This window comes from Durio zibethinus, chromosome 25, assembly GCF_047325235.1.
Source record: "Durio zibethinus cultivar Kanyao isolate XHJ-2024 chromosome 25, ASM4732523v1, whole genome shotgun sequence".
NCBI classification, from domain to species: domain Eukaryota; kingdom Viridiplantae; phylum Streptophyta; class Magnoliopsida; order Malvales; family Malvaceae; genus Durio; species Durio zibethinus.
In genome coordinates, this window is record NC_143186.1 from 13,453,410 (window position 1) to 13,477,901 (window position 24,492).

The window sequence follows — 24,492 nt, forward strand, 5'->3', positions numbered from 1 at the left end:
ACTCAAGTAAATGAATTTATTTATGAACCTTAATAGAATATATTTATAAATATATAGTCGAATGTTTGTGAACAATTAAAAATATGTTTGTAAACAATAAATGAATGATATTTAAGTAAATTTAAACAAATATATTTAACAGCTTATCATTTTTAAACTATATTTCTAAAAAATTTAAAATTAAAAAATATAAATAAATATATATGTAAAAATATGAAATAATAGTAAATATAATAATTATTATTATATTTTATTATTGTTGAGCAATAAATGAGCTTTTAATCAATTTATAAATGAATCATAAAAGAATTTTTTATAACTATAAATAAACTGAACATAATTTAATAGAGACTGATTTATTTATGGTACAGAGTTTTAAAATTTTATTTAAAATCGTTTTTTAATGTAATAAATAAACATAAATAAACAAAAATCAAATTTGTTCACGAAAAACTATGTTTCATTTACAGCCTGATGCAAGAACAACAAAAGCATGTGATTAGTTCTAGTTGTTGGCAACGATTAACTCTTCTTTTTGGCTTTTTGCTCGAAGGAGTTGAGCATCACAACTCAAGCCGCCATGTTTCTTGACCAGTTAGACAAAATTAGAAGCATTTGGCAAAGAGATTTCCAGAATGATAAGACTTTACTGATGAAATCCTAGATAGAAAAATACTGTACTACTTTAAAGTTTGAAGCAACCAGGCAAGTTTTTGAGGTTTTCTGCAGCATTTTTGCCTTTTAGAGGCTCAACTGTTACAGCTCGATCGTTGAAAAGTGACTTTTAAGAGCTAATACTGTAGCTTTTCTTATAAAAAGCACGTTAAATCTCTACTTGATAAGAAAGATAAAAACAAAAGAAAGAGACGAAAAAATTTCAACTTCGTTATATTATATAAATTAGAGGGATTGTTGTAATTCTAAACCTTGGCAATAAAATTGAGAATTTCCCCATCATTCCTTGTATCCATACTCCTAACAAGCAAAGCGTTTAAGCATTTATTTCCTATAAATATTTAGGTCTGGAAATGCACTTCTCAAATACAGATACTAGTTTGTAATTTTGCATACGAGCATTTGGTTCAATATTAAATTTAGTTATATTTTTGCTCTCCCACAAACAGAAAAATTAGTTTGTGATTATTTGTGCGTAAAAATGTATTTTTATTTCGATTTACAATTACTATACTTTTAGCAAGTAGGAATCTTGAACAATAAAGAATGGAATCTTTTATCAATTCCACAATTTTCCACTATTCAATGCCAAACCCATTTTCACATTTTACAATTAATTTAACCAGGCATAGATGATGGAACACTTATATTTTTTAAAGTTCATGGATTATCGTAGACTTGATAATTTTATATATGATTCAATAATACAGTATCAAAATAATATGAAAAAAAATCGTATGTGTTTTAACAAAATGTATTTCTTATTTATTTGTGTTGATACGAATTTTGATACGATAGAGTTTGAATCTTATGCATGTTGACATATCTAAATACTTATAAGACATAAAAAATACATTTAGATAAAATATGTCATATAAATACACACTTAATGTGTGACACAGTACGAAAAGTATGTTTAATTTAATATTATCATACGAGTACATGTTTAATATGTTTAACATATTTAAAATATTAACATATTTTTTTATATTTAATATAATATCAATATATAAAAATTATTGAAAATTTTAATTTTTTAATTATGATACTTAATTAGTTGTTCAATATCATATCAATATTATTTGAAACATTTAATTATGATACTCATTTAATAATTATTATAAAATTATTTTTTGTATTAATAATATAAATACAATATAAATATAAATACTAGTCTTATACATCATTATTTTATTCTTTAATTTTTAGTAGTCTATCATTTTTAAATTTAATACTAAAAACTAATATAGTTATATAATATATATTAAAATTTAAATATATATATATATTTTTTATGTACATATTAAATGAGTATCAAAATTTTTTATGCATTTTAATTTGCAATATTTTTTTATATTATAAATATGTCAAATTTATTAAGTTGTAAATGATGGATAGTTTATAATTATTTATTATTTTAGTCGTGTTTTTATATATATTTATGTTAGTCATGTTTATTTATGCATATCCATGCTAGTCATATGTTTATTTTTGTATATTCGTGTTATTCTTATTTATTCATATTGTATTTAAACAGATTAATTTTATATGTGTTAATCATGTTGTGTATAATACATATAATAAATGTATCATATTCGTTTTTAAAATTTAAATATATTTTATAATTTGTGTCTTATTCGTATTTTAATAATTCGTATCATTATACATATCAAACATGATACAAAAACACGAATTACCAGTTCTATGGAGACATAAAGCCATAGACCAAATCCAATGTTCTGTAGTATTCTAGGATTAATTATTATGACTTGCCCCTCAATTTTCTCCATAGGTGGTAGACATCTGAATTCGTTCACAATGCTAGTAATCGATAACATTAGATGGCAATGTTTGGCTATTGTTGTTCAATCACAATAAGTGAAGGTGTATAATAGTTTGTTGTTGGGTAAAAATCAACATAGAAAATGTGATAACCCCATTTCCTTGGGGCCATAGCCAGTGTGATGCTCATCATATCATGAAAATATTCTTCATGAATATAGCTGTAATTTTATTCATTTTTTCCTTACCCTGTTTATCCACACATTGACAAAAGGGCTAAGAATATTATGCTATTCCAACTGTAACAAGCGAAAATATCAAACATATTTATTGGTGTTCCTAAAACCTGACACCTTCATCAGTATATCAAAGGAGTGTCTCTGAGGAAATGATTTGAAATTGACAAAAGCAAAAACACAAAAATCACAAAAATTCCAATGTTAAGTCAAGGGCACGTGCATGCACACACACACTTCATTTCATAGTCATATTCATTGTCAGAGTCATCACACAAAGTCAAAGACAGATACTGTTCTTACAACTGAGCCATAACAATGGTAGAAAACATTCATTTACACAACCAAGTTTTAGGACTCAGACACTGGACGATATTCTGAGTTCTGTTTGATGTTTCTACAAGACCTGCCTCACTTGTTCCGTCGCAGCTTTGTCCCAAGAGCCCTCTCCAGTTTACTTATTATCTGTTGATGAGGAATGGCTTTTCCAGATTCATACTCTTGTATAATCTGAGGCTTCTCATTGATCATCTGTGGGATGACAAGAAAGATTCAATGAAAGAATATGAAATTAAATAAAGACTCATCGTACTCTTAGGCATGAACTGGCATGCATTCGTGCACACACACGGTGATAGAGAGAGAGACCTGTGCAAGTTGAGCCTGGGTAAGTTTCTTTTCCATTCGAGCCTGCATGATGGCTTTCTTCAGTTCAGGTGGCACTCGATCATCTGTTCATAATTTTATACACCACCAAAAATTTATAATGGAATCATCCTTGACACTCAGGTGCTATAGATGTTGAAAACTGATGAAAAATTTGAAGTAAGTAGGGCAGGTAGGAGTATATATATATATATATATATATATATATATATATATATAAAACATATAAGTTTAACAAATTATTGGTGGCCAGGTTTAGGATCATATCATAATAGTCAAATATGTAAATGTAGAAACATCTCACCCGTTATGGAGAAGACCAAAGCCATGGTAAAAGAATATGGCAAATTTTAAAAGCAATATTAAGATAAAATCACAAAAGCTTAATTGAGATTCCAATGTGACGGATATAGAGCAAAGGTAATTCAACTTGCAAATGACCAAAAACAACCCAACACACTAAAACAAGATGTTGTTCGGTCAGCATAGAGTGAACCAACAAAATAACAGTTCAAGGGATCAAAGGATGAATATATGTACCAAGTAAGTCAGTTCTACTGTTACTATACCACCAATGACAACACCACCTACACCACCCATTTATAACTCAAACTTTTTCCCCAAAAAGCAGAACAGAGAAGGTAATTGAGACATTTTTAATAAAGCATATATAGGTGCTTTTAAACTTGTATCGTTTGCTAATCTCACAAAAGAAAATGAAACCAAAACACAAGCACACCCACCAATAAAAATAAATTCATAAACCTCACTCTATTGATATTCCAAAACTAATAGATAAATCCCTTCTGCTTATAAGTTAATGAAAACCATTACTTATCGAAGATTACACATCCCGTAGAGCAGTCATTCAGCCAAGTGCCTACTTCAAATCAACAATCTGTAAGCGTCCTAAACATACACAAGAATACAACATTCAAATCCATCCCAACAAATAAATCCCTACAGAAACATTCGTGTTACTATCAGACATAAAACTATTACCAATTCATTCAGTTTGGAAACAATTAATTCTCTTTTGAGCAATAAATTGGGAATTTCATACAAAAGCAATTCAGATATAGTTGTGGTAAATAGGAAAAAAATAAAAAGAGGGCAGAAAAAATAAAAAGAACAGGGAATAAAATATTTCTTACGAGCGAGATTATCAGTTTCTTCATCAAGCTTCCTTGTGTTCAAAGAAGTACTACTTGAGGCAGCCCTGTTCGTCCCAGCATTGGCTAAAGATTTCCATTTAAAAAAATTTATTTTTATTATTTTCTATTTTCATCTTACGCTAACAAAAATAAAGAAAATGTAATTACAATTATTTTAGGGGTAAAAAAAAATACATTTTTTGATAGATTCGATCTCGGCGCCAGCACGGCGGGCGGCGTTGACCACTTTCTCATCCTTCTTGGCGGCGGCGCTTGGGGGTTTCTTTCGAATAACCACCGGTTCCCAGTCTTGAGTTAAAGGTCCGATTCCGGCCATTGTTTTTCTTTCTCTTACTTGAGTTTCTTTGATTGGATGAAAGGAAAGTGAAAGGAATGAAAAAAATCCTACGGTTGTTGTTAGAAATTCAATGCTAGCGAGGAGGCTTTCTATTTATCGGTGAACCAAAATTAAACCTATCGATGATAATATCCGACGATCATTATTAGATGACGTGGCAGTAATTGGAATGGGCTTCTCATTGGGCTTTCACCATCACTCTTTTCTTTAATTTTTCCAAATGGTTTTTTTTTTTTTTCATATCAGTCCATTAATTATTATTAAATTGGTAGAAAAGTTTGGGTAGATTAAAGTTAAAAAATATATATATATTTTCTTTTTTTTTTAATAAAAATTAAAACACATTAAAAATGATAAAACATTCACTTTCCTTTATTTTTGCTAATTTTTTTTTCTCTCATTTTCTCACGACCCAAACACATTGACAACTTAAGTACTTAACCACACTGAAGACAGTCCTACTAAACGAAAACTCTCCAACAAAACTACTAGTAAAAATGGCGGGAGGCCATTAAACCTCTCCCCAAGCTCCACCTGTGTTTCCATGTTAACGCTCTCTTTCCTTACGGTACCCGATAAACCCAAAATTCCTCTTTTATTCTTCCGCTTACCTAAACCAGAATCCCCAAAAGCACCAACCTTTTTTCTCACCTTTGTTTTCACCTTTGGAAAGAAGAGAAAAATGACCACCAAAATCATAGCTGAGTATGCCAAGTCTGGCAGGTCCTCTTGCAAGAAATGTGGCAAAGCCATAACGGCTCAGGCCTTGAGGTTGGGGCTTGTTACCAGAGATGCTAGACGCTTTGACATGACCAAATGGCATCACTTGCATTGCTTTCCTGAAAAGATTGATTCCCTTGATGTAATTAAGGGCTTTGATTTGCTCAAGGTTGAAACTTTTTTTCTTTTCCTTTGCAGCTAAAAGGTTAAAAAAAGATTTGGGTTATGATTAAAAAGTGAATATTTCTTTTTTTGGTTTCAGGGTACTGACCAGGAAGCTTTGAAGAAATTTGCAGATGAGTCTGATAAGTCGCCAAAGCGGGTATTTTGTTAAATTTCTGAATTGTGATTGCAAATGTGAAATAGTGTTGTCTCTTGCTGATTAACTTTAGACTCTAGAGTTTGCTATTTGGTTTAGCTTGGGTGCTAGGTGATACAGTTGAGTTTGATTTGAGAAATAGTGGTTAATTATGTCTAAGTTATGTTTGTGGTTTAGGTGAGATGAAGTCTATTGATAAGATTTACTTGAATTTAAATAAAGTGATGATGATAGAAGTTTATATGTATGTTGTGGGGCTTTGAATCCAAATTTTAGATCAAGTTTGTGTAATGATGAACAGTTGTGTCCAAGAGGACTCTAGTTCAGTATTTATTTAAGATTTCTCTGTGGTCATGACTCATAAGTAGAAGTACAAATATGTATTATTTATTCTCTCTCCTACCCTAAACTCTTTATTATGAACAAATAAGTAATTTTAACTAAAACAACTCTTTTTTTCTCCATTTTTTTTGTGCAGCATATTCTCTAATATAAATTGCCAGTCGCAAGTGTTAAGAACAAGTTTTGTGGTTTGAAGGGGGTTCTTTGGGAATTTTGTTTTCTGAATTGAACAGTGTGATCTATACTAGAATTTGTATCGAATGGAATTGTGGTCATATGCGGTTCCAATGTTTTGCATTTCCATGGTTTTGACCTAGATTAGGTAGCTGACAAAATTTTGCCAGGTTGTTCTCACTTGGTAATGTGTTCGGTTTTCTGTTTTCTCTCTTTCCTTTTTTGGTGGAGATGAAGAGGAGTTTCTTTAGGTGTATTTTGAGTGCGAAAAGGAATGCAAAATGAAACTTATGGTTTTTCGCTTTCATCTTTGTTAGTTTATCAGTATCATTTATCTATCTTATGTTATTTCATAAACAGTTGCAGGGAAAAAATGATGAAGAAGAAAGAGAACAGGAAGAAGAAGAAATTGAAATGGAGAAAAACAATTCAAAGAAAATTAAGGTATGGGGATTATCCTTTTCTGCTTTCTTCCATGATGTAGAGACCTTCAGAAAAAATAAAAGAAGAAAAGGAGAATCAGTTTTCCATTTTCACCTTTGAATCACACTTATTGTCATTGATTTGTTATATTTTGTGTCATATCCTGATCGTTAGAGGACATATAAAGACGAAGAAGATAATGAAGTGGAGGAAAGTAATTCAAAGAAACTTTAGGGGGCAGGTTATTGTTTTTTTCTTATTTCTTTTATGTTGAGAAACCAAAAGAATAATACAAAAAAGATTATAATCACCTCTTATGGGTTCCAACTTCAAAGCCTGCCTAATTGATTGTGGACTAATTTGGCTATGCATGGATGGACCGAAAATGTCTAAAGTATGGTCAGTTTGAGTGCCTAATCCTAACTTGATGTATAATTGCCTACAAATTTGTTTGAGTTAATTGCATTTGTGTAGTTGAATTAGCTTTAACTGATCAGCTTTAACTTTTATTTGCTCTCAACTAGATGTCAGTGCCTAATGAGAAAGATGAGTTGGACATAGCCTTTTCTGTCTCGGATGTCAAGGATAAGTATAAGGTATAGTACTATTTTACTCATTATATATCATGTTTTTGAAACTTAACATATTCTAAAGAAGTTTCTTTATTTTGAGTAACATATTCTAAGAAGTTTCTTTATTTTGAGCTCAGAAGTCTATATGATTGAAAATATTCTGTCTTTACCTGTTTCTATCTTTTTCCTTTGCTTTAGGATGCTGCATTAGAACCAAAATGGAAGGCATTCCAGACAATCATATTTCTTGAGCGGGTGAGATACCAATCGTATAGTACAAAAGAGAAATGAAGAAGAAAAAAAAGCTTGACTGCTTGTATTATGGTGGATACAGAAGTCTAATAATTGGTCTAATCTTGCAGATTCTAACTATTTTTATATCTACATATTTATTTAATTCACTTTCATTTCTGTCATTATTTTATTTATTTGATCTTTTGGTGGCATATCTAAATACTTCTTATGTTGAGACATAATCTGATTTTATTGACTAATTATTCCTTTTAATTGATTTGTTGGTATGGAGAACTTCGGTTGTAAGGTGACATCTCCTTTTATCTTTCACAGGATGATGGTCTTCATGATTCGGGTAAAGTTGCTGCTTTTGATTTTGATGGTTGTCTGGCTAAAACATCTGTTAAAAGGTAGGGTTGAATGCAGTTTTTGTGCATTCAATTAGGCTGTTCAACAAGCATACATTTGAAATTGCATAAATCTGACATGTATTGGCATTTATGAATGAAATAAACAATTGTTTTTCTATCAGTTCATTCACATTATTGTTAAATGAGATTCTCAAATTCGACTAGTTTGTTCTGTGACGTTCACTTGCATGTCCATATTTTAACTTGTTTTTGGTTCTGAATAATGTTACATTCTTTTAATCCTTTATTCCTACTTTTCATGTATTCAAATTGATACAATGGAGTATAATTCAACATAAGAGCTTAATGGGGTTGAATTCTTTTCTTTTTTTCTTTTTTTCATTTTTTCATTTTTATTTCATTTATTTGCTTCTTCATCTTATGAGAAGTTCATAACAATGTTACCGATGTAGTCTTCTTTCTGTGCTGAAATGTCTTAAGTATTGTCTTCAGTTATTAACCTGAAAAAAAAAAAAAAAAAGCTAATGCAAATCAACCAACATCAATGGGAGGCTGGGAACAGGAATTATAGGTTAAAGGGGAAATGGTTATTGTGCGAACGAAATGTGGGAATGGCCATTACCACCTTGTTATGCCCAACCATAAGTTTCCGCTGCAAGTGTAAAATTGAAGCAGCAGATCAGTTTTTTGAGTTGATAACTATACTTCTTGTTTTTCAGAGTAGGTGCAAATGCTTGGTCCCTTATGTATCCTTCAATACCACAGAAGCTGCAGAGTCTTTATAAAGAGGGCTATAAACTGGTTTTATTTCTTTTATTACTGTAACCTTTCTGTTGTTTATTTTCTATAAGAAAATATGATTATGGTGCATTTGTTATTTGTTTTCTTATTGTTAATTCTGTTTGTCCAATAATTAGGTAATCTTTACTAATGAATCCAATATTGATCGCTGGAAGAATAAAAGGCAGGTAGCTGTGGACTCAAAGATTGGACGTCTCAACAATTTCATCAAGCAAGTAAAGGTTCCAATGCAGGTTGGGTTTACTCCATTTAGTAGCCTTTTGTTATTCCTCTATAAAAAGCAAGTATCTCCAATCTATTTTAACTTCTCAGCAGCAAGAAATCTCGAATCATTTCTGGTGCTGAACTCATCCAGATTCTGAATTGATCAGTATGATGGTGCTTCTTAAAATAATTTTTCCCAGTTTGCATCTCTTTGGTGATAAATTTTGTTTATCAAGGTGCTGATTAAATCTTTTAGAAGATGGAGCTCTTCACTGAACAGTGTGTGTGGGGGGGGGGGGGATGCTTTCATCTAGTCAACCCCAACTAGTTTGAGATTACGGCTTATTTGAGTTGAGTCAATGTGCTGCTTAAAGTTTCCGGCTCAAATTATAGTTTTAATGGGAACATCCAGTCTCTGAGGTCTGGTGGGTTCTTTATTTTAAATGGTTTATAAATAAAAACAACTCCCTCTTTAGTTGTTATTCTCTGGTATCTGAAAAAATTTCATGGTCACTTGGTAAGCCATGATTCTATCTCAACAATGAAGTGCACTTCAGCATGTTGATTTGATCTCTGTAATGATAGAATCATCTATAGCAAACATCTTGCCACATTCTTCTTACTTGCTTTCATAATTTTTTTTAATGAAATAGAATCATCTATAATAAACATCTTGCCACATTCTTCTTGTGTGCTTTCATACTTCTTTTAATGAATTCCACCATTTTAGCTGAATCAATCTGGATTGTAGGGGACTTTTCTGTCTCTTATTTTTCTCTGATGGTCTAATGTATCTGAAGTGCTCTACTATAATGTAAAAAAACTATGAATTTAGAATGTCTTCACTTGTTTTATATGTGTGCAGGTTTTTATAGCATGTGGGATAGGCAGTGCTGGCAGTAAAGCAGATGATCCTTTCCGCAAACCTAATCCTGGGATGTGGCACATTATGGAGAAACATTTCAACTCTGGCATTCCGATTGATGTGGAACAGTTATTTTCCTCATCTTCTTTATCTTGTTTCACTATCCTAAGCTCTTAAGTAATTTGACTCGTACTTGGTGCTTAGTGTGAGAGTATGATCTTAATTATCCAAAAAAAAGAGAGAGAAGATAGTATGATCTGGTTGCTAAACTTTAGGGTCTCAGTATCACTTTTGCACAGGAACATTGACTGACAGAAGCTCTGGTTGTCTGTCTTGTAGATCTTTTTATGTTGGTGATGCTGCTGGGAGACCTAATGATCATAGTGATGCTGATATAAAATTTGCACAGGTTTCATTAAACTTGTCATTTTATTTTATTTTTCAAAAAGCATTAATGTGCAATTATTGACTTTTGTATGCAATAACTTGTCTTTCTATTTTGCCATTTGGTTGGGACTGGAATACGGAAATGTTCCGTTTGTCTATAACGCTGATTTACACAATTTTGCAACCTTTTTCATAGCCTTATTATTGTTTCCTCTTAGCCCTTTTCAGTAATGTGCAAGAAACTATGATCATTTTAAAGCACATATTCTAAACTTGGTCATTTTAATGCACTTATTCTAAACTCTTAACACTATCAAGTTTTCGCCAGGAAGAGAAAATATGTGGGACTTCTCTTGAAATAGTTTTAACAAAGAGAACCACTTTAATTAATATGAGAAATCCACATTACTACTATGATCATCTCTAGAAGCATTGAAATTCATAACTGTTAATAAGATCCAAACTCAAATGTATTAAATAAGCATCTTTCATGTCATGTGAAAAATTTGTCAAAGTTGTTTGGTATGTGAGGGCATTAACTCACTGTTATTTCATTTGTTTCTAGTAGTATAAAAAAAATATTAATGGATCTGCATGGTAAACAAGAGTCACTTACATGATTTTCGTATGGTTGCAGGCGATAGGATTGAAATTTTACGTTCCCGAGGACTATTTCAGCACTTGAGTGAATTTGGTTGGTAGTTGCTCATGCACTATCACTGACTGGCATTTAGTTATGTATTAGTTTTAAGCTATACTCATCCTGTCTGATGGATCTTTTTTGCGGCAATGTCTGGATACACATTGGAGATTATTATGCTTTAGATTGAGTTTATACAGGAAACAACTTGTATATGAATTGCATACAGGGTAAAGCCTCCGATGGAACCAAACTATGACTCTTTCCATAATGGCATCTACTTTGCACGACAGTAGCAACTAAAAGTTATTGAATTTATAACCCACATAAAGCAAACAACAATTTTTCTGAACACATAATGAGCCGTGGAATTAACTCAATCCTAAGTATGCTTTGTTGATCCAGATGTGCCAAGGCTGGATTGAAGATGAAGTATGCTTGCTTTTTAAAATAATGGATCATATGTACGAACTGTCTTTATTTTAACGTATAGGTATGTGCACACCAATATCAATTAAGATGGCTGGGAGGATATAGGGCATTAATAATTGTTGCTGGTTGCTGCACAAACCCTTCACAATCAAACGCCAGTAATCAGGGCCAGAAAGGAGCTATTTCAATAGAGGAGTCAAAATGCAATTCTACAGAGCAAAATCAATGCAATAGGTCGGATAAAATACATAATAACCATTAAATATGTAAATTCAACACAAGATAGAAAACCTGTCTGAACTCTAGCTCATGACTCCCTCTACTCCAAACAAAATTGTTCTACAACAAACGTTTGCAATAGTTTTACAAATGGTTTCAAGGTTCCTTTAGCAGTTATTAAATGCAAGCTTGGTGCAGCAAATACAGATATGTCATGGATGTCCGGTCATCTGCATAATATTCAAATACCTCAAGTTCTTCCCATAAATTTACTGCCTTGTTCTTTCCTACCAATCTCACCCTCCAATATTGCATGCCTTGTCAAGACAATCTCCTTCACAAGATTCCTATAAGTGAATGGTCTAATTGCTGCTCGCAAAAACAGCTCCGGAGGAATTTTGCTCTTCTTAATCCTCCTCCTCCACGGACCAATCCCAGCATACTTCCACTCTTCTGCTCTCACTTTTGCTCTTTTACCCCTCAGGGCAGTTTCATCTCCATCTTCCATTACCCCCAACTGCTTCTTATAGAACTCTGTAGTTATCTCAACACTTCGTTTTGCAATTTTTTCCATCCTTTCTGAGCTGCTTACGGCCTTCTGAAACTCTTCCTCCCAGTACTTTCCATCCTCTTCTTCCTCGGATTCCTCTTCTTCAGTCCCAAATTCTTCATCCTCACCTTCTTCCATGTCCAGAACCACATCATCTTGATCGTCCTCCTCCTCATCATCACCACCATCATCCTCAATCCAATCCGTGAACTGGGTCTCACCAGAATGTCGGCCCCTATTGTCCTCGTCATCATCTGGTGCATCACAACCCAACTCCATCTCCTCCAACTTAGCCTTCCACTCCTTTGTATATGGATGCAAAAGAGGTACAGGATGATTCCTCAACAAAAACTCCAAACACCGCGATTTCCCTTCCTCACTCAACTTCTCAAACCCTTGCACCACATCATCCACAAAAGCCTTTTGACTCACCTTCACAATCTTACACAACCCCTCAAAATAACTACACATTTCCACACTCCCATCCTCTTCCATAACCTCAAACAAATACTCCCCTTCCGTTTTCGGATCAAGAAACGGCATCAACACCTCAAAAAACTCATCTTGAGGCTCAAACCTACATTGATATACCGGCTTCTTAACATAAATGATATCCGGTCTCATCCAAGCTGCACATTGAGTAATCAAAGATCTAGCTTTATTCCCTAACCTCCCCATCAAACTCCACTTATCTAATCTCTCATTTTTTCTAGCTTCAACAACAACTTCACTAACCAAAGTCCATTGTTCCCAAGGCAATTCATTTAATCTCCATTTCGGGTGCCTAACAAACAACCAAAAATACCTAAAACCAACATTTTTATCCATCGTTTCCAACCTTTTCCTAAACTCTGAAGCCATCTCGAACTGCTCTATCTTTTCCCATTCCTCATGATTCTTCACTTCTCCTATAATTGTGACCCTTTCATCCGAAAACCGCCCTCGAATTGGGTCCCCAACAACAACCCCACGCCAAGAATAAGGCCCAAATTCACCATACTTGTACCAATCAAAAGGGTGTCTTAAATTTGGGTCGTCTTTTTCCATGAACCGGACCATCCGGTCATACCCGAGTCCGATTGCCTCCAGCTCTTCTTCCGTGAAGTTATCCGCATGGTTTCTTTTTCCCGAGTTTTTCAACCGGTAGAAGAGAGATTCGGCTAGCTTTTTCGATTTTCGACGCGCGTTTAGCTTCGCCACGCGCCTTACCTCCGCGTTCCCTTCGAGTCGACCCGATGATTGGCCACCCGGTTTCTTCTTGCTCCTCCCAGCAAAGGCCCGGACGTCTCGCTGATGGATGCAAAGTATGGCGGATTTTTTGCCACAATATGGGTGCTTTTGGAGGGGAAGTGAAGGTGATAGGATAGGTTTAGGGAAAGGGAAGACAAGTAAAGAGGGGTTTAGGGTTTTAGAAAATGAGAGATTTTGAGGCTGCATTTTTTGCCCTGAAAAAATGAAGGAAAAAGTTTTGGATTACTTTTAGAGGTAAAAGCTGAATAACCATCGAAGAACTCCAGCAAAACGTTGCGTTTTAGGGGGGAATTTCAATTAAATTATATCTAATTTTTTATCTTTATTTTTATTTAAACGTATAATTAATAAAAACGGAAAATACTAAATATAAAAAAATATATTGTTGTTTTATGAAAAGTTTGAAATATTTTATCAGTTTTTTAAAAATTGGAAATTAAGAGTTTTCTATTTAATTATTTATTTTATTTCATTTGTTTGTATATATTTAAAGTAAGGGATTAGATGAAAAATATTTTTTTTTTAAAAAAACTAGGCCGTTTCCTTATTTTTGATAAACTCGATATTATATATTTGTAATAAATAAATTTATTTTGAGAAATTTTAAAGTTTGTGCAATTGTTATTCGAAACTTTTTTTTTCAAAGTTTATTTTCTAAATTACTCATATCATTTATTTATTTGAATATAAGGGTATAAGTAAATATATTTATATAGTTTGGAATGTATCTTGTCACAGTTGTTTTTTTTTAACCAAAATTAGGAAATGATTTATATTATATCATGGATAAAAGGTATAATAATTTTAAATTAAAAATTTTAATTCAAAAAATTTTGTTTTTGTCCATATGCTTTGGTTGTGCTTGTGTAGCATTATCCCATTGAACCTTTCTTGTACAAAATAAAATTTAAGAAAACAATCAAATGGGAATTAATGAAATTAAATATGCAAATCCTACTAACCTCTCAAATGGTATATATAAAATTCAGTGTGCTTATTCTACCATTTCCTTCCTCTTTGAACATCATCACTAGTTTTTTCCAAACATAATATCTGAACTAAACAGCTTTAAAGACTTTGGAAATGGTTGACTTGAAAATGAGATATATCCTTCAACCACAACTCATTTTCAGGTTCGCGTCCATTGTTTCTTAGCTTTCTTTTCCTTGAGAAAATATGGTGATTGGTATGTTGTATCAAATCCTTTGCCTTCTTTTAGCTTTTTTGCAATATCTCCAGGTTGCTTGTTCATGGAGTTCCTCTTCCTCTTTTCTTCATTCAACTCATTTATGTCTCCCAGAACAGAGAGCTGCTTTGCTCCAATTTAAAAACACCATTTCTCTTGATGATTATTGTGGGATATTTGCTTCTTACCCCAGAACAAATTCCTGGAACCAAAGCACCGATTGCTGTTCATGGGAGGGAGTCACCTGCAACAAGGTAACCGGTCATGTAATTGGTATTGATCTTAGTGACAGCTGCCTTCACGGTTCTCTCCATGCAAACAACAGCCTGTTCCACCTTCAAAACCTTCAATGGCTTGACCTCAGTTTCAATGATCTTTCTGGCTCTCTTCTTGAAAACAGCAGTCTCTTCCACCTACAAGGACTCCACGAGCTCAACCTTGCTCACAATGATTTCAATGGCTCTATCTCATCAGAGTTATTTACTCAGTTAGTGAGTTTAACCCATCTTAATCTCTCTCATTCTGGATTCTCTGACTTAATCCCATATGAAATTAGTCTCCTGTCAAATTTGGTTTCGCTTGATCTTTCCATTAATGCTTATTCCAACTTGAGATTTGATGCACAAGGTTTTGACATGCTTGCAAGAAACTTAACCAAAATAAGAAACCTTGTCCTTGATTATGTAGATATGTCTGGTGTTGCAGTTTCTTCCTTTCTAAACTTGACTTCATCTGTGGAAAGTTTGAGTCTCAGAGATTGTCAATTACATGGGGAATTCCCAAGTGAAAATTTTCAGCTTCCATACCTTCAACATATAGATTTAGGTTGGAATGAAAATCTCACAGGTTATCTGCCTAAGACAAACCTGAGTCGTGCCCTTAAGTTGTTGGACCTTTACTATTGTGGTTTTAGAGGGTCAATTCCTGCATCATTTGGAAATCTCACTCAAATTATTTCCATAGATTTATCTGGAAATAGTTTTGCAGGACAGATTCCAGATGTTTTTGGAAACCTCAACAAATTAACTTTTTTGACATTTTATTCCTGCAATTTTAGTGGTCAGCTTCCAATAACAATGTTCAACCTCACACAAATCACCGAGCTAGATTTGTCATATAACCGATTAGAAGGTCCCCTGCCAAATCATGTTAGTGAGCTTCAATTGCTTGAGGTATTTCGGTTATCTAATAACTCTGTAAGTGGTGGAGTACCATCTTGGCTGTTTACTTTGCCATCATTGCAAAATCTAGACCTCAGCCATAACAAACTCACCGGTCCAGTTGACCAAATTCAGAAGCCTAATTCTGTCAAATATGTTGATTTGAGTTCTAATGACATTCATGGTCCAATACCCAGTTCTTTTTTTGATCTTGTGAACCTTAGCACGCTTCATATTTCATCAAACAACTTGAGTGGTGTCATCGAGTCAAATATGCTCTCGAAGCTTCAAAATCTTTATGATCTTGATCTTTCGAATAATGGTTTACTATCATTAAGCACTAGCGGCAATGATGTTAACTATTCCTTCCCTCAGCTTTCTAAAGTGTCATTCTCTTCTTGTAGCATAAGACAGTTCCCAAATTTCTTTCGAACATCAAAGTTAGAGTTTTTAGATCTTTCTAATAACAAGATTTCTGGTGGAATTTCCAAATGGGAAGCTGAAGGATGGGAACAATTGACCATGTTGAACCTTTCCTACAACTTTCTGACCACTTTGGAGCAATTCCCAGGAAAGAGACTTGAAGTTCTTGACCTTCATTCCAACTTGCTTCAAGGGCCAATTCTCTCAACCTGCTTGAATCTTCAAATGCCAAATCCACCACAATTCTTGAACATATTTTTGATTTCAGAGAATAACTTGACCGGAAATATCCCTTCCCTGATTTGCAATTGGACATCGCTTGTGGTTCTCGACTTGTCTAAAAATAGCTTGAGTGGAACTATTCCAGAATGTCTAGGAAATTTCAGCTACTCTCTCAAGTTCATGAATTTGCAGATGAATAACTTTTCTGGCAAAATCCCTGATTCTTTTATGAATAATCTGCTGAAAAATCTTTTCCTCAATGACAATCAAATGGATGGATTGCTACCGAGATCTTTGGCTAATTGTAGTTACTTGGAAGTTCTAAATTTAGGGAACAACAAGTTAACTGACACCTTTCCCCATTGGTTAGCTTCACTTCCGAGTCTGCAAGTTCTTATCTTGCGATTTAATAGATTGCATGGTTCCATTCCCAATTCCATAGCTTCATCCAACTTTTCTGCATTGAGAATAATTGATCTCTCAGGAAATGAGTTCACCGGCCCCTTGCCAACAAAATTGGTCCAAAATTTGAGAGCAATGAAAGATGTACCGAAACAGAAACCTTCAGAGCCATTCTTATACAAGAGTACAGATCGTAGAGTTGGATATGCCTATGATTATTACCAAATTTCTGTGAATGTAACAATGAAAAGATTGGAGATTCAGTTGGTGAAAACCTTGGCCATTTTCATAGCCATGGACTTTTCAAACAACCGATTCTGTGGACAAATTCCTGAGGAGCTTGGAGAACTTATTTCTCTGCAAATGCTCAACTTCTCTCACAACAACTTTACTGGTTCTATCCCACCATCTTTAGGAAATCTGGTAGCACTTGAATCATTGGATCTCTCGTCAAACAAGCTTGGTGGCGGAATTCCTTCCCAATTGACGAATCTGACATTCCTTGCAGTGTTAAACCTGTCAGAAAATAATCTTGTCGGACCAATTCCCCATGGGAATCAATTTGGCACGTTTGATAATGATTCTTACAGCGGTAACTTGGGATTGTGTGGCTTACCATTGTCAGAAAAATGCGGCAATGATGAGAAACGAAAACCACCTGCACCGAAGTTTAAAGAAGATGAAGATTCTGCAATACCCTTCATTTGGAAACTTGCAACGATGGGTTACGGATGTGGACTGATGCTAGGATTGAGTAGTGGATATATTGTGTTCACAACTGGAAGACCATGGTGGTTTGTGAGAATGGTTGAGAGAGATTGGCAAAAGAATGTTACAAAGTGGATTCGCAGCAATAAAGGAAGAAGAAACTAGCACACATCCAAAATGCATAGATGAGTTTTAACTTAAACTGTTTCAAATAAACTAAAGGTGTTTCTCTTTGCCAAAGTAGAATTATAATTGGTTTCCCTTGCTTTTTGTTCTGTTTGTCATAGTGGCATTCGAGCTGAATCCGAGCCAAGATGCACCCCTGCTGGGTTTATTTACTGTGGCTGTGTGTTCATTGAAAATCTGAATGGTTGAACAACTCGAGTAATTTGATCCAGGGTATTCTTAGCGAGCTTGCTTTACTGGTTCAGCTTTGATCATATGGGTATCTTCATTTCTAAATTCGTATTTATGGGCTGTCGTTACTTTTGTGTGGCAATATGCCAATATGCCCTGTTTTATTTGTCAGCTTTGTTCTTTCTTTTGGAAAACATGTGGCTTTCATTTGGTTTTTCTGTAATTTTCTTAACAAAACTTTTCAAATGTTCAAAGATAAAGCAAATTTTGTCACCTTTATTTAAGTTGTTTACCATTAGAAATCCTTGCTGTAAACTTAAAGATTTGATATCCATTGTTTGAGTAACTAAGATTTTTTTTATCTAATAAAGCTGTCATGATTTGAACATAATTATTATAATTAAAAGTTTAAAACTTTACAGACAGGCTCCTCTGCTTTAGAAAATGACTTTTATGGCATTTTTATTCGGAAAAGAACATATTTATTCCAATATCAGCTACTAATTTTTCTCTCTAGTATTATAATTTCTAAGGGAAAGTTTCAACAGTGGTTTCAAACAACACAGTCTATTCTAGAGAAATCAGATCAGAAAAATTCAGAGGACCTAAGGAAATTCTTAGGAAAGAGTTGTACAATACTGTTATGGAACATCAAGAAGTAAAAGTTCAGCGTTCCCCCCGCAGATTATTTTATTTTGCTTAATATATGCTTAACTTTAAGATTTGATATCCATTTTTAGAGTAATTAAGATTTTTTTTTGGTATCTAAAGCTGTCATGATTTGAACCTAATCATTAAGATTAAAAGTTTAAAACTTAACAGGCCATTCTTGCTTTAGAAAATTACTTTTACGTCATTTTTATTCGGAAAGAACAAGTTGATTCTGACATCTGCTACTAATTTTTTCCTCTGGTATTATAATTTCTAAAGGAAAGCTTCAACAGTGGTTTCAAGCGACAGTCTATTTCGGAGAAACTATATCAAAAAAATTCAAAGGACCTAAGGAAATTCTTAGGAAAGAGTCCTACAGTACAGTTATGGAACATCATCAAGTAAAAGTTCAACGTTCACTGATTATTTTATTTTACCTAAGGTGTAAAGAGTTCAAATTGATACAGTATTAAGTTTAAGTTCAAGCTCAATTTCAAATTCGAAGCTCAAAATTTTACTCAAACTCGATCGAATTTTATTTGTTTAGCTCGAGCTCAATTAGAGATAGAAATCGAGTTACTCGAACTCGTTCGATTAAGCTCGATTAACATATAAAAATAAATTTGATTTTTATATTTAACACAAACTTGATTATTTGTGCTCAAACTCGAACTCGAATTCAGAATATTTTATTAATTAAAATAATTAAAATATAAAAATTTGATTAAGCTCCGAGTAACTCAAGTCAGATATAAGAATGTTCGAATTCAGCTCGATCGATAAGTTAAATTACTTGAATTTGAGCTTGACTCGATAATAAACAAACCGAATTCAAAGTTTATTCGAATTATATCCAAATAACTTGTAAGTAATAATGTATCATTTATCCTTTAATTTTGCTTAATATATGCTTAACCTATATTCTGGTTTCTTTAGGCCTCAAACTAGTAGTACTGTTTTTTTTTTTAATTTCTTTTCGAAGTACTAGTTGTTGATTATTGGGCTGAAAAATTCAAATCTTAGTTTTGCTATTAACCAATGACATGTATTTTCCAATTCTTGCTCCTTGAAGCCATAAAAGAAAAATTCTTGCCACCTAATAGTTCAATTCTATCAATGAATTCAAAGGAATATTTTTTTACAAACAAAATTTAAGACAAGGAAAAATTTTCTCAAAACATGGAAGACTGTAGACATACGAAATAATTTATATTAAATTTATAAATCATTTCTCGAGAAAACTATAGACAACAAAAATTAAATATAAATCTTATCAGTAAAATATTCAATCTTTACAAACTTAATCAATATTTGTTGAGCTTTGTCAAACAAATATTTTCTTATACATCAAATGTTATTTATCCATCTGAACGCTTTTTTCCTTTCACACAACAAAAATAATGAACTTAAATAAAGAAACAGTTAAGTCACTATCATTTTAGGGTCAGAGAAACCAGCAAGACTTTTCACATTAGCAGGAGATCACAGCATATTTTTCGGTAGTCTGCCCTTATAGTTAAATATAAACTCTTATTTAAATATAACGCGTAATTGAAGTTGATTTGGTTGGCATATGGTTGACGAAGGCGATCTCAAGTCCAAATTAAGTCAATATTATATGCTCAAAGGCTTGGTCTCTTTATAACTTGGCTCACGATGCTTTGACTATTTGGGCAAGGAATCAATCAGGGAAGAGAAAGTCCTTGGAAAGCGACATGAATCAAGATCGTTGAATGATCTCATGCAGGAGCAAAACATTGCAACTACTGGGTTTCTTGTAGTTTTCCTTTTTAGCCGATGTCTGATTAATTTTTCCGTAGTTGGTATTCTAAAGTTTGCTTCAACGGTGGGTTTAAGCAAGAAAATGATTCTGTTTTGGAACAGCCAGAAAAAGATGTAGACTGCTTTGGAAATTCACACGGAAGATTGATTGCTTTACCAGTTATGGAACAGATTGTGCGGTGTGAACATCCCTAATTACGATGTCATTTATGGCACTGAACTTTGACCCTTTAGGCAAAGACAACTGGAATTTTGCGAAAGTCTTCAATGTAAACACTGATGTGATCAATAAATTATTGTATATAGAACCTGCAAGGAAGCAATGACCGCCTCAAATCTCGATCACCAAAATAATTTACGCAAAATTTGTTGCCCTGCTCTTATCACAGGCTTCAGTCTGTCTAATTAAAAATGATTCAATTTTATATTTTTATTTGTAAAGTCTGAGTAAAATAATCTATAGCAAAGTATTTTGCTATAGAAAATTCTTAACACAATGAACTAATTTTCAACACTGATAACATGAAATGTAATGGAAAACAGCTTTAAAGTCTCGGTCAACGTAGAAAACATCCGTCCTCATCTCTCCAGTAGTAACTCATTGACAGGGTCACTCCCTTGTTTCTCAGCTTTGTTTTTCCTGAGAAAATATGGTCGTTGGGATGTTAAATCAAATCCTTTTCCTGCTTTTAGCGATCTTCTATTTCCAGGTTGATTGTCTTCATTCATCGACTCATTTATGTCTCCCTGAGCAGAAAGCTGCTTTGCTAGAATTCAAGAACACCATTTCTCTTTCTGATTATTGTGTTCAATTTATTTCCCCCAGGACAAATTCCTGGAACGAAACCACAGATTGCTGTTCTTGGGAGGGAGTCAGCTGCAACCAGTTGACTGGTCATGTAATTGCCGTTAATCTTAGTGGCAGCTGCCTTTACGGTTCTCTTCCTGCAAACACCAGCCTCTTCCAGCTTCAAGGACTCCAACGACTCGACCTTTCTGACAACAATTTCAATGGCTCTATCCCATCAGAATTATTTCGTCAGTTAGTGAGTTTAACCCATCTTAATCTCTATCATTCTGGATTCTCTGACTTAATATCACATGAAATTTGTCTCCTATCCAATTTGGTTTCACTTGATCTTTCCAGTTATTCTTCTCCTGCCAGCTTGAGATTTGATGCCGAAGGTTTTGACATGCTTGCACGAAACTTAACCAAATTAAGAGACCTTGCCCTTCAATATGTAGATATGTCTGGTGTTGCAGTCACTTCCTTTCTAAACTTGAGTTCATCTCTAGAACGTTTGAGTCTCGGATATTGTCAATTACATGGGCAATTTCCAAGTGAAGTTTTCCGTCTTCCATACCTCCAACATGTAGATTTAGGTTGGAATCAAAATCTCACAGGTTTTCTCCCTAAGACAAACTTGAGTCTTGCCCTTGAGCTGATGGACCTTTCCTTTTGTCGTTTTAGTGGGTCAATTCCTGCATCATTTGGAAATCTCACTCAAATCACCTTCCTAGATTTTTCTGAAAATGATTTTGGAGGACAAATTCCAGATGTTTTTGAAAACCTTAACAAATTAACTACTTTGAAATTTTCTTCCTGCAATTTTAGTGGTCAAGTTCCATTAACAATGTTCAATCTCACACAAATTACCCATCTAGATTTGTCACATAATCGAGTAGAAGGTGCCCTGCCAAATCATGTTGATCAGCTTCAATTGCTTGAAGAATTATCGTTATCTAATAACCTTATAGGTGGTGGAGTACCATCTTGGTTGTTTACTTTGCCATCTTTGCTAAATTTAGACCTCAGCTATAACAAACTCACCGGTCAGATTGAGGAAATTCAGATGCCTAATTGTGTCCAATCTATTGATTTGAGTTCTAATGACATTCATGGTCCAATACCCAGTTCTTTTTTTGATCTTGTTAACCTTAGCACACTTCATCTTTCATCAAACAACTTGAGTGGTGTCATCGAGTCAAATATGCTCTTCAAACTGGAAAATCTTTATACTCTTGATCTTTCAAACAATAGTTTACTATCATTAATCACCAGCGGCAATGATGTAAACTATTCCTCTCGTCAGCTTGTTAGAGTGTTATTCTCTTCATGTAGCATAAGACAGTTTCCAAGTTTTTTTCGGACATCAAGGTTAGAGGTTTTGGATCTTTCCAATAACAAGATTTCTGGCGGAATTTCCAAATGGGATGCAGAAGGGTGGGTAGAATTGAACATGTTGAATCTTTCTTACAACTTTCTTACCAGTTTGGAGCAATTTCCAGGAAAATATCTTCAAATTCTTGATCTTCATTCCAACATGCTTCAAGGGCCAATTCTCTCAACTTGCTTGAATCTTCAAATGCCAAATCCACCACTATTCTTGAGCATATTTTTGATTTCAGAGAATAAATTGACCGGAAATATCCCTTCCCTGGTTTGCAATTGGACATCCCTTGTGGTTCTCGACTTGTCTAAAAATAGCTTGAGTGGAACTATTCCAGAATGTCTTGGAAATGCCAGCAGTGCTCTCCAGTTCTTGAATTTGCAGATGAATAACTTTTATGGCAAAATCCCTGATTCTTTTATGAATAATATGTTGAGAAATCTTTTGCTCAATGACAATCAATTGGAAGGATCACTGCCTCGATCTTTGGCTAACTGTAGTTCTTTGGAAGTTGTCAATTTAGGGAACAACAAATTAACTGATACGTTTCCCCATTGGTTAGCTTCACTTCCAAGGCTGCAAGTTCTTATCCTGCGATTGAATAGATTGCATGGTTCTTTGCCCAATTCCATAGCTTCTTCTAACTTCTCCACATTGAGAATAATTGATCTCTCTGGAAATGAGCTCGCTGGCCCCTTGCCAACAAATTTATTCCAAAATTTGAGAGCAATGAAAGATGTACCTAAAATGCCCTTGTCAGAGGCATATTTATTCAAGACAGATGCTCGAACTAGATATGTTTATGAGTACTACCAAAGTTCTGTGAATGTGACAACAAAAAGATTGGAGATTGAGTTGGTGAAAACCTTGGCCATTTTCGTAGCCATGGACTTTTCAAACAACCTATTCGGTGGACAAATTCCTGAGGAACTTGGAGAACTTATTTCGCTGCAAATGCTCAACTTCTCTCACAACAGCTTCACTGGTCCTATCCCACCATCTTTAGGATATATGGTAGCACTTGAATCGTTGGATCTCTCATCAAACAAGCTTGGTGGCGGAATTCCGTCCCAATTGACAAATCTGACATTCCTTGCAGTGTTAAACCTTTCAGAAAATAATCTCGTCGGACCAATTCCCCATGGGAATCAACTTGATACGTTTGATAATGATTCCTACAGCGGTAACTTGGGATTGTGTGGCTTACCATTGTCAAAACAATGCAACAACCGTGAGGGACCAAAACCACCTGCACCAATGTTTGAGGAACATGAAGGTTTTTCAATACCCTTTATTTGGAAAGTAGCAATGATGGGGTATGGAAGTGGAGTGGTGTTAGGATTAAGCATGGGATACATTGTTTTCACAACTGGAAGACCATGGTGGATTGTTAGAAAGATCGAGAGAGATTGGCAGAAGAAAGTTTCATTTTGGATCCATGGACGAAAAAGAAACTAGCAGTACATCCAGACCATGCCTAGGTGAGGGTTTTCCTAGTTTTTTCCTACTTCTCAGAGTGGCATTCAAACCGAATCCAGTGCATCTTGTTTTAATAAATTCTGGCTAGAAAAAGCAAGTGTTCGGCTTTGGGTGTTCATTGAATATCTGAATGATTGTAATACAACTTGTGTAATATGTATTATTCAAGGTGTTGTTAGTGTAGATCGCTTTACTTGTTCTCAGCTTATCATATAGATATGGATGTGTCTTCATTTGTAAATTTATGTGTTTTTATTTTATTTAATTTTTGTGACAATATATTATGCTTTGTTTTAACATTTGCTTATGAGATGTTAAAGTAATTGTTCCACTAAGTGTATATAGTTTTTTTTTAAAGTAATTATCCCTATTGTTTTAAAAAAAATTACTTGTAAGCCTCTAAATTAAATCATTTTTCTTAAGTTGATTTAAAAAAAAATTCAAGATTAAATATTCGATTTTTTTTTCAAATATTTTATTTGAAACTTTAATTTTATTAACAATAAGTTCATTTGATAAATAAATTTTTAAAAAAACCAATATTATCATAACACGTGTTATGTTTTATTCATCAAA

At 33.8% G+C, this 24,492-nt stretch overlaps 5 protein-coding genes across 5 annotated transcripts; 3 read left to right on the forward strand and 2 right to left on the reverse strand.

Annotated features, from left to right (window-relative positions):
- Nucleotides 1-2,897: 2,897 nt before the first annotated feature.
- On the reverse strand, nt 2,898-4,967 carry LOC111275920 (multiprotein-bridging factor 1b-like). The gene is made up of 4 exons (XM_022861552.2): nt 4,709-4,967; nt 4,514-4,597; nt 3,342-3,424; nt 2,898-3,224 (listed from the first exon to the last, which is right to left on the reverse strand). Exons 1-4 carry the CDS (start codon nt 4,848-4,850, stop codon nt 3,105-3,107), a joined length of 429 nt encoding a protein of 142 aa, XP_022717287.2. The 5' UTR covers nt 4,851-4,967; the 3' UTR covers nt 2,898-3,104.
- A 290-nt stretch (nt 4,968-5,257) lies between these two features.
- Nucleotides 5,258-11,176, forward strand: LOC111275921 (polynucleotide 3'-phosphatase ZDP). Its single transcript, XM_022861553.2, has 11 exons — nt 5,258-5,760; nt 5,854-5,913; nt 6,787-6,870; nt 7,374-7,445; nt 7,620-7,676; nt 7,989-8,065; nt 8,746-8,827; nt 8,944-9,060; nt 9,897-10,024; nt 10,236-10,305; nt 10,921-11,176. Exons 1-11 carry the CDS (start codon nt 5,416-5,418, stop codon nt 10,966-10,968), a joined length of 1,140 nt encoding a protein of 379 aa, XP_022717288.2. The 5' UTR covers nt 5,258-5,415; the 3' UTR covers nt 10,969-11,176.
- Nucleotides 11,177-11,590: 414 nt separating this feature from the next.
- Nucleotides 11,591-13,583, reverse strand: LOC111275918 (uncharacterized). Its single transcript, XM_022861549.2, has one exon. It carries the CDS (start codon nt 13,559-13,561, stop codon nt 11,825-11,827), a length of 1,737 nt encoding a protein of 578 aa, XP_022717284.2. The 5' UTR covers nt 13,562-13,583; the 3' UTR covers nt 11,591-11,824.
- Nucleotides 13,584-14,391: 808 nt separating this feature from the next.
- LOC111276272 (receptor-like protein Cf-9 homolog) lies at nt 14,392-18,218 on the forward strand. The gene has a single exon (XM_022862040.2). The coding sequence runs from the start codon at nt 14,552-14,554 to the stop codon at nt 17,639-17,641; it is 3,090 nt and encodes a 1,029-aa protein (XP_022717775.2). The 5' UTR covers nt 14,392-14,551; the 3' UTR covers nt 17,642-18,218.
- A 2,218-nt stretch (nt 18,219-20,436) lies between these two features.
- LOC111276271 (receptor-like protein 9DC3) lies at nt 20,437-24,099 on the forward strand. The gene has a single exon (XM_089754729.1). The coding sequence runs from the start codon at nt 20,917-20,919 to the stop codon at nt 23,893-23,895; it is 2,979 nt and encodes a 992-aa protein (XP_089610855.1). The 5' UTR covers nt 20,437-20,916; the 3' UTR covers nt 23,896-24,099.
- The last annotated feature ends 393 nt before the right edge of the window (nt 24,100-24,492 follow it).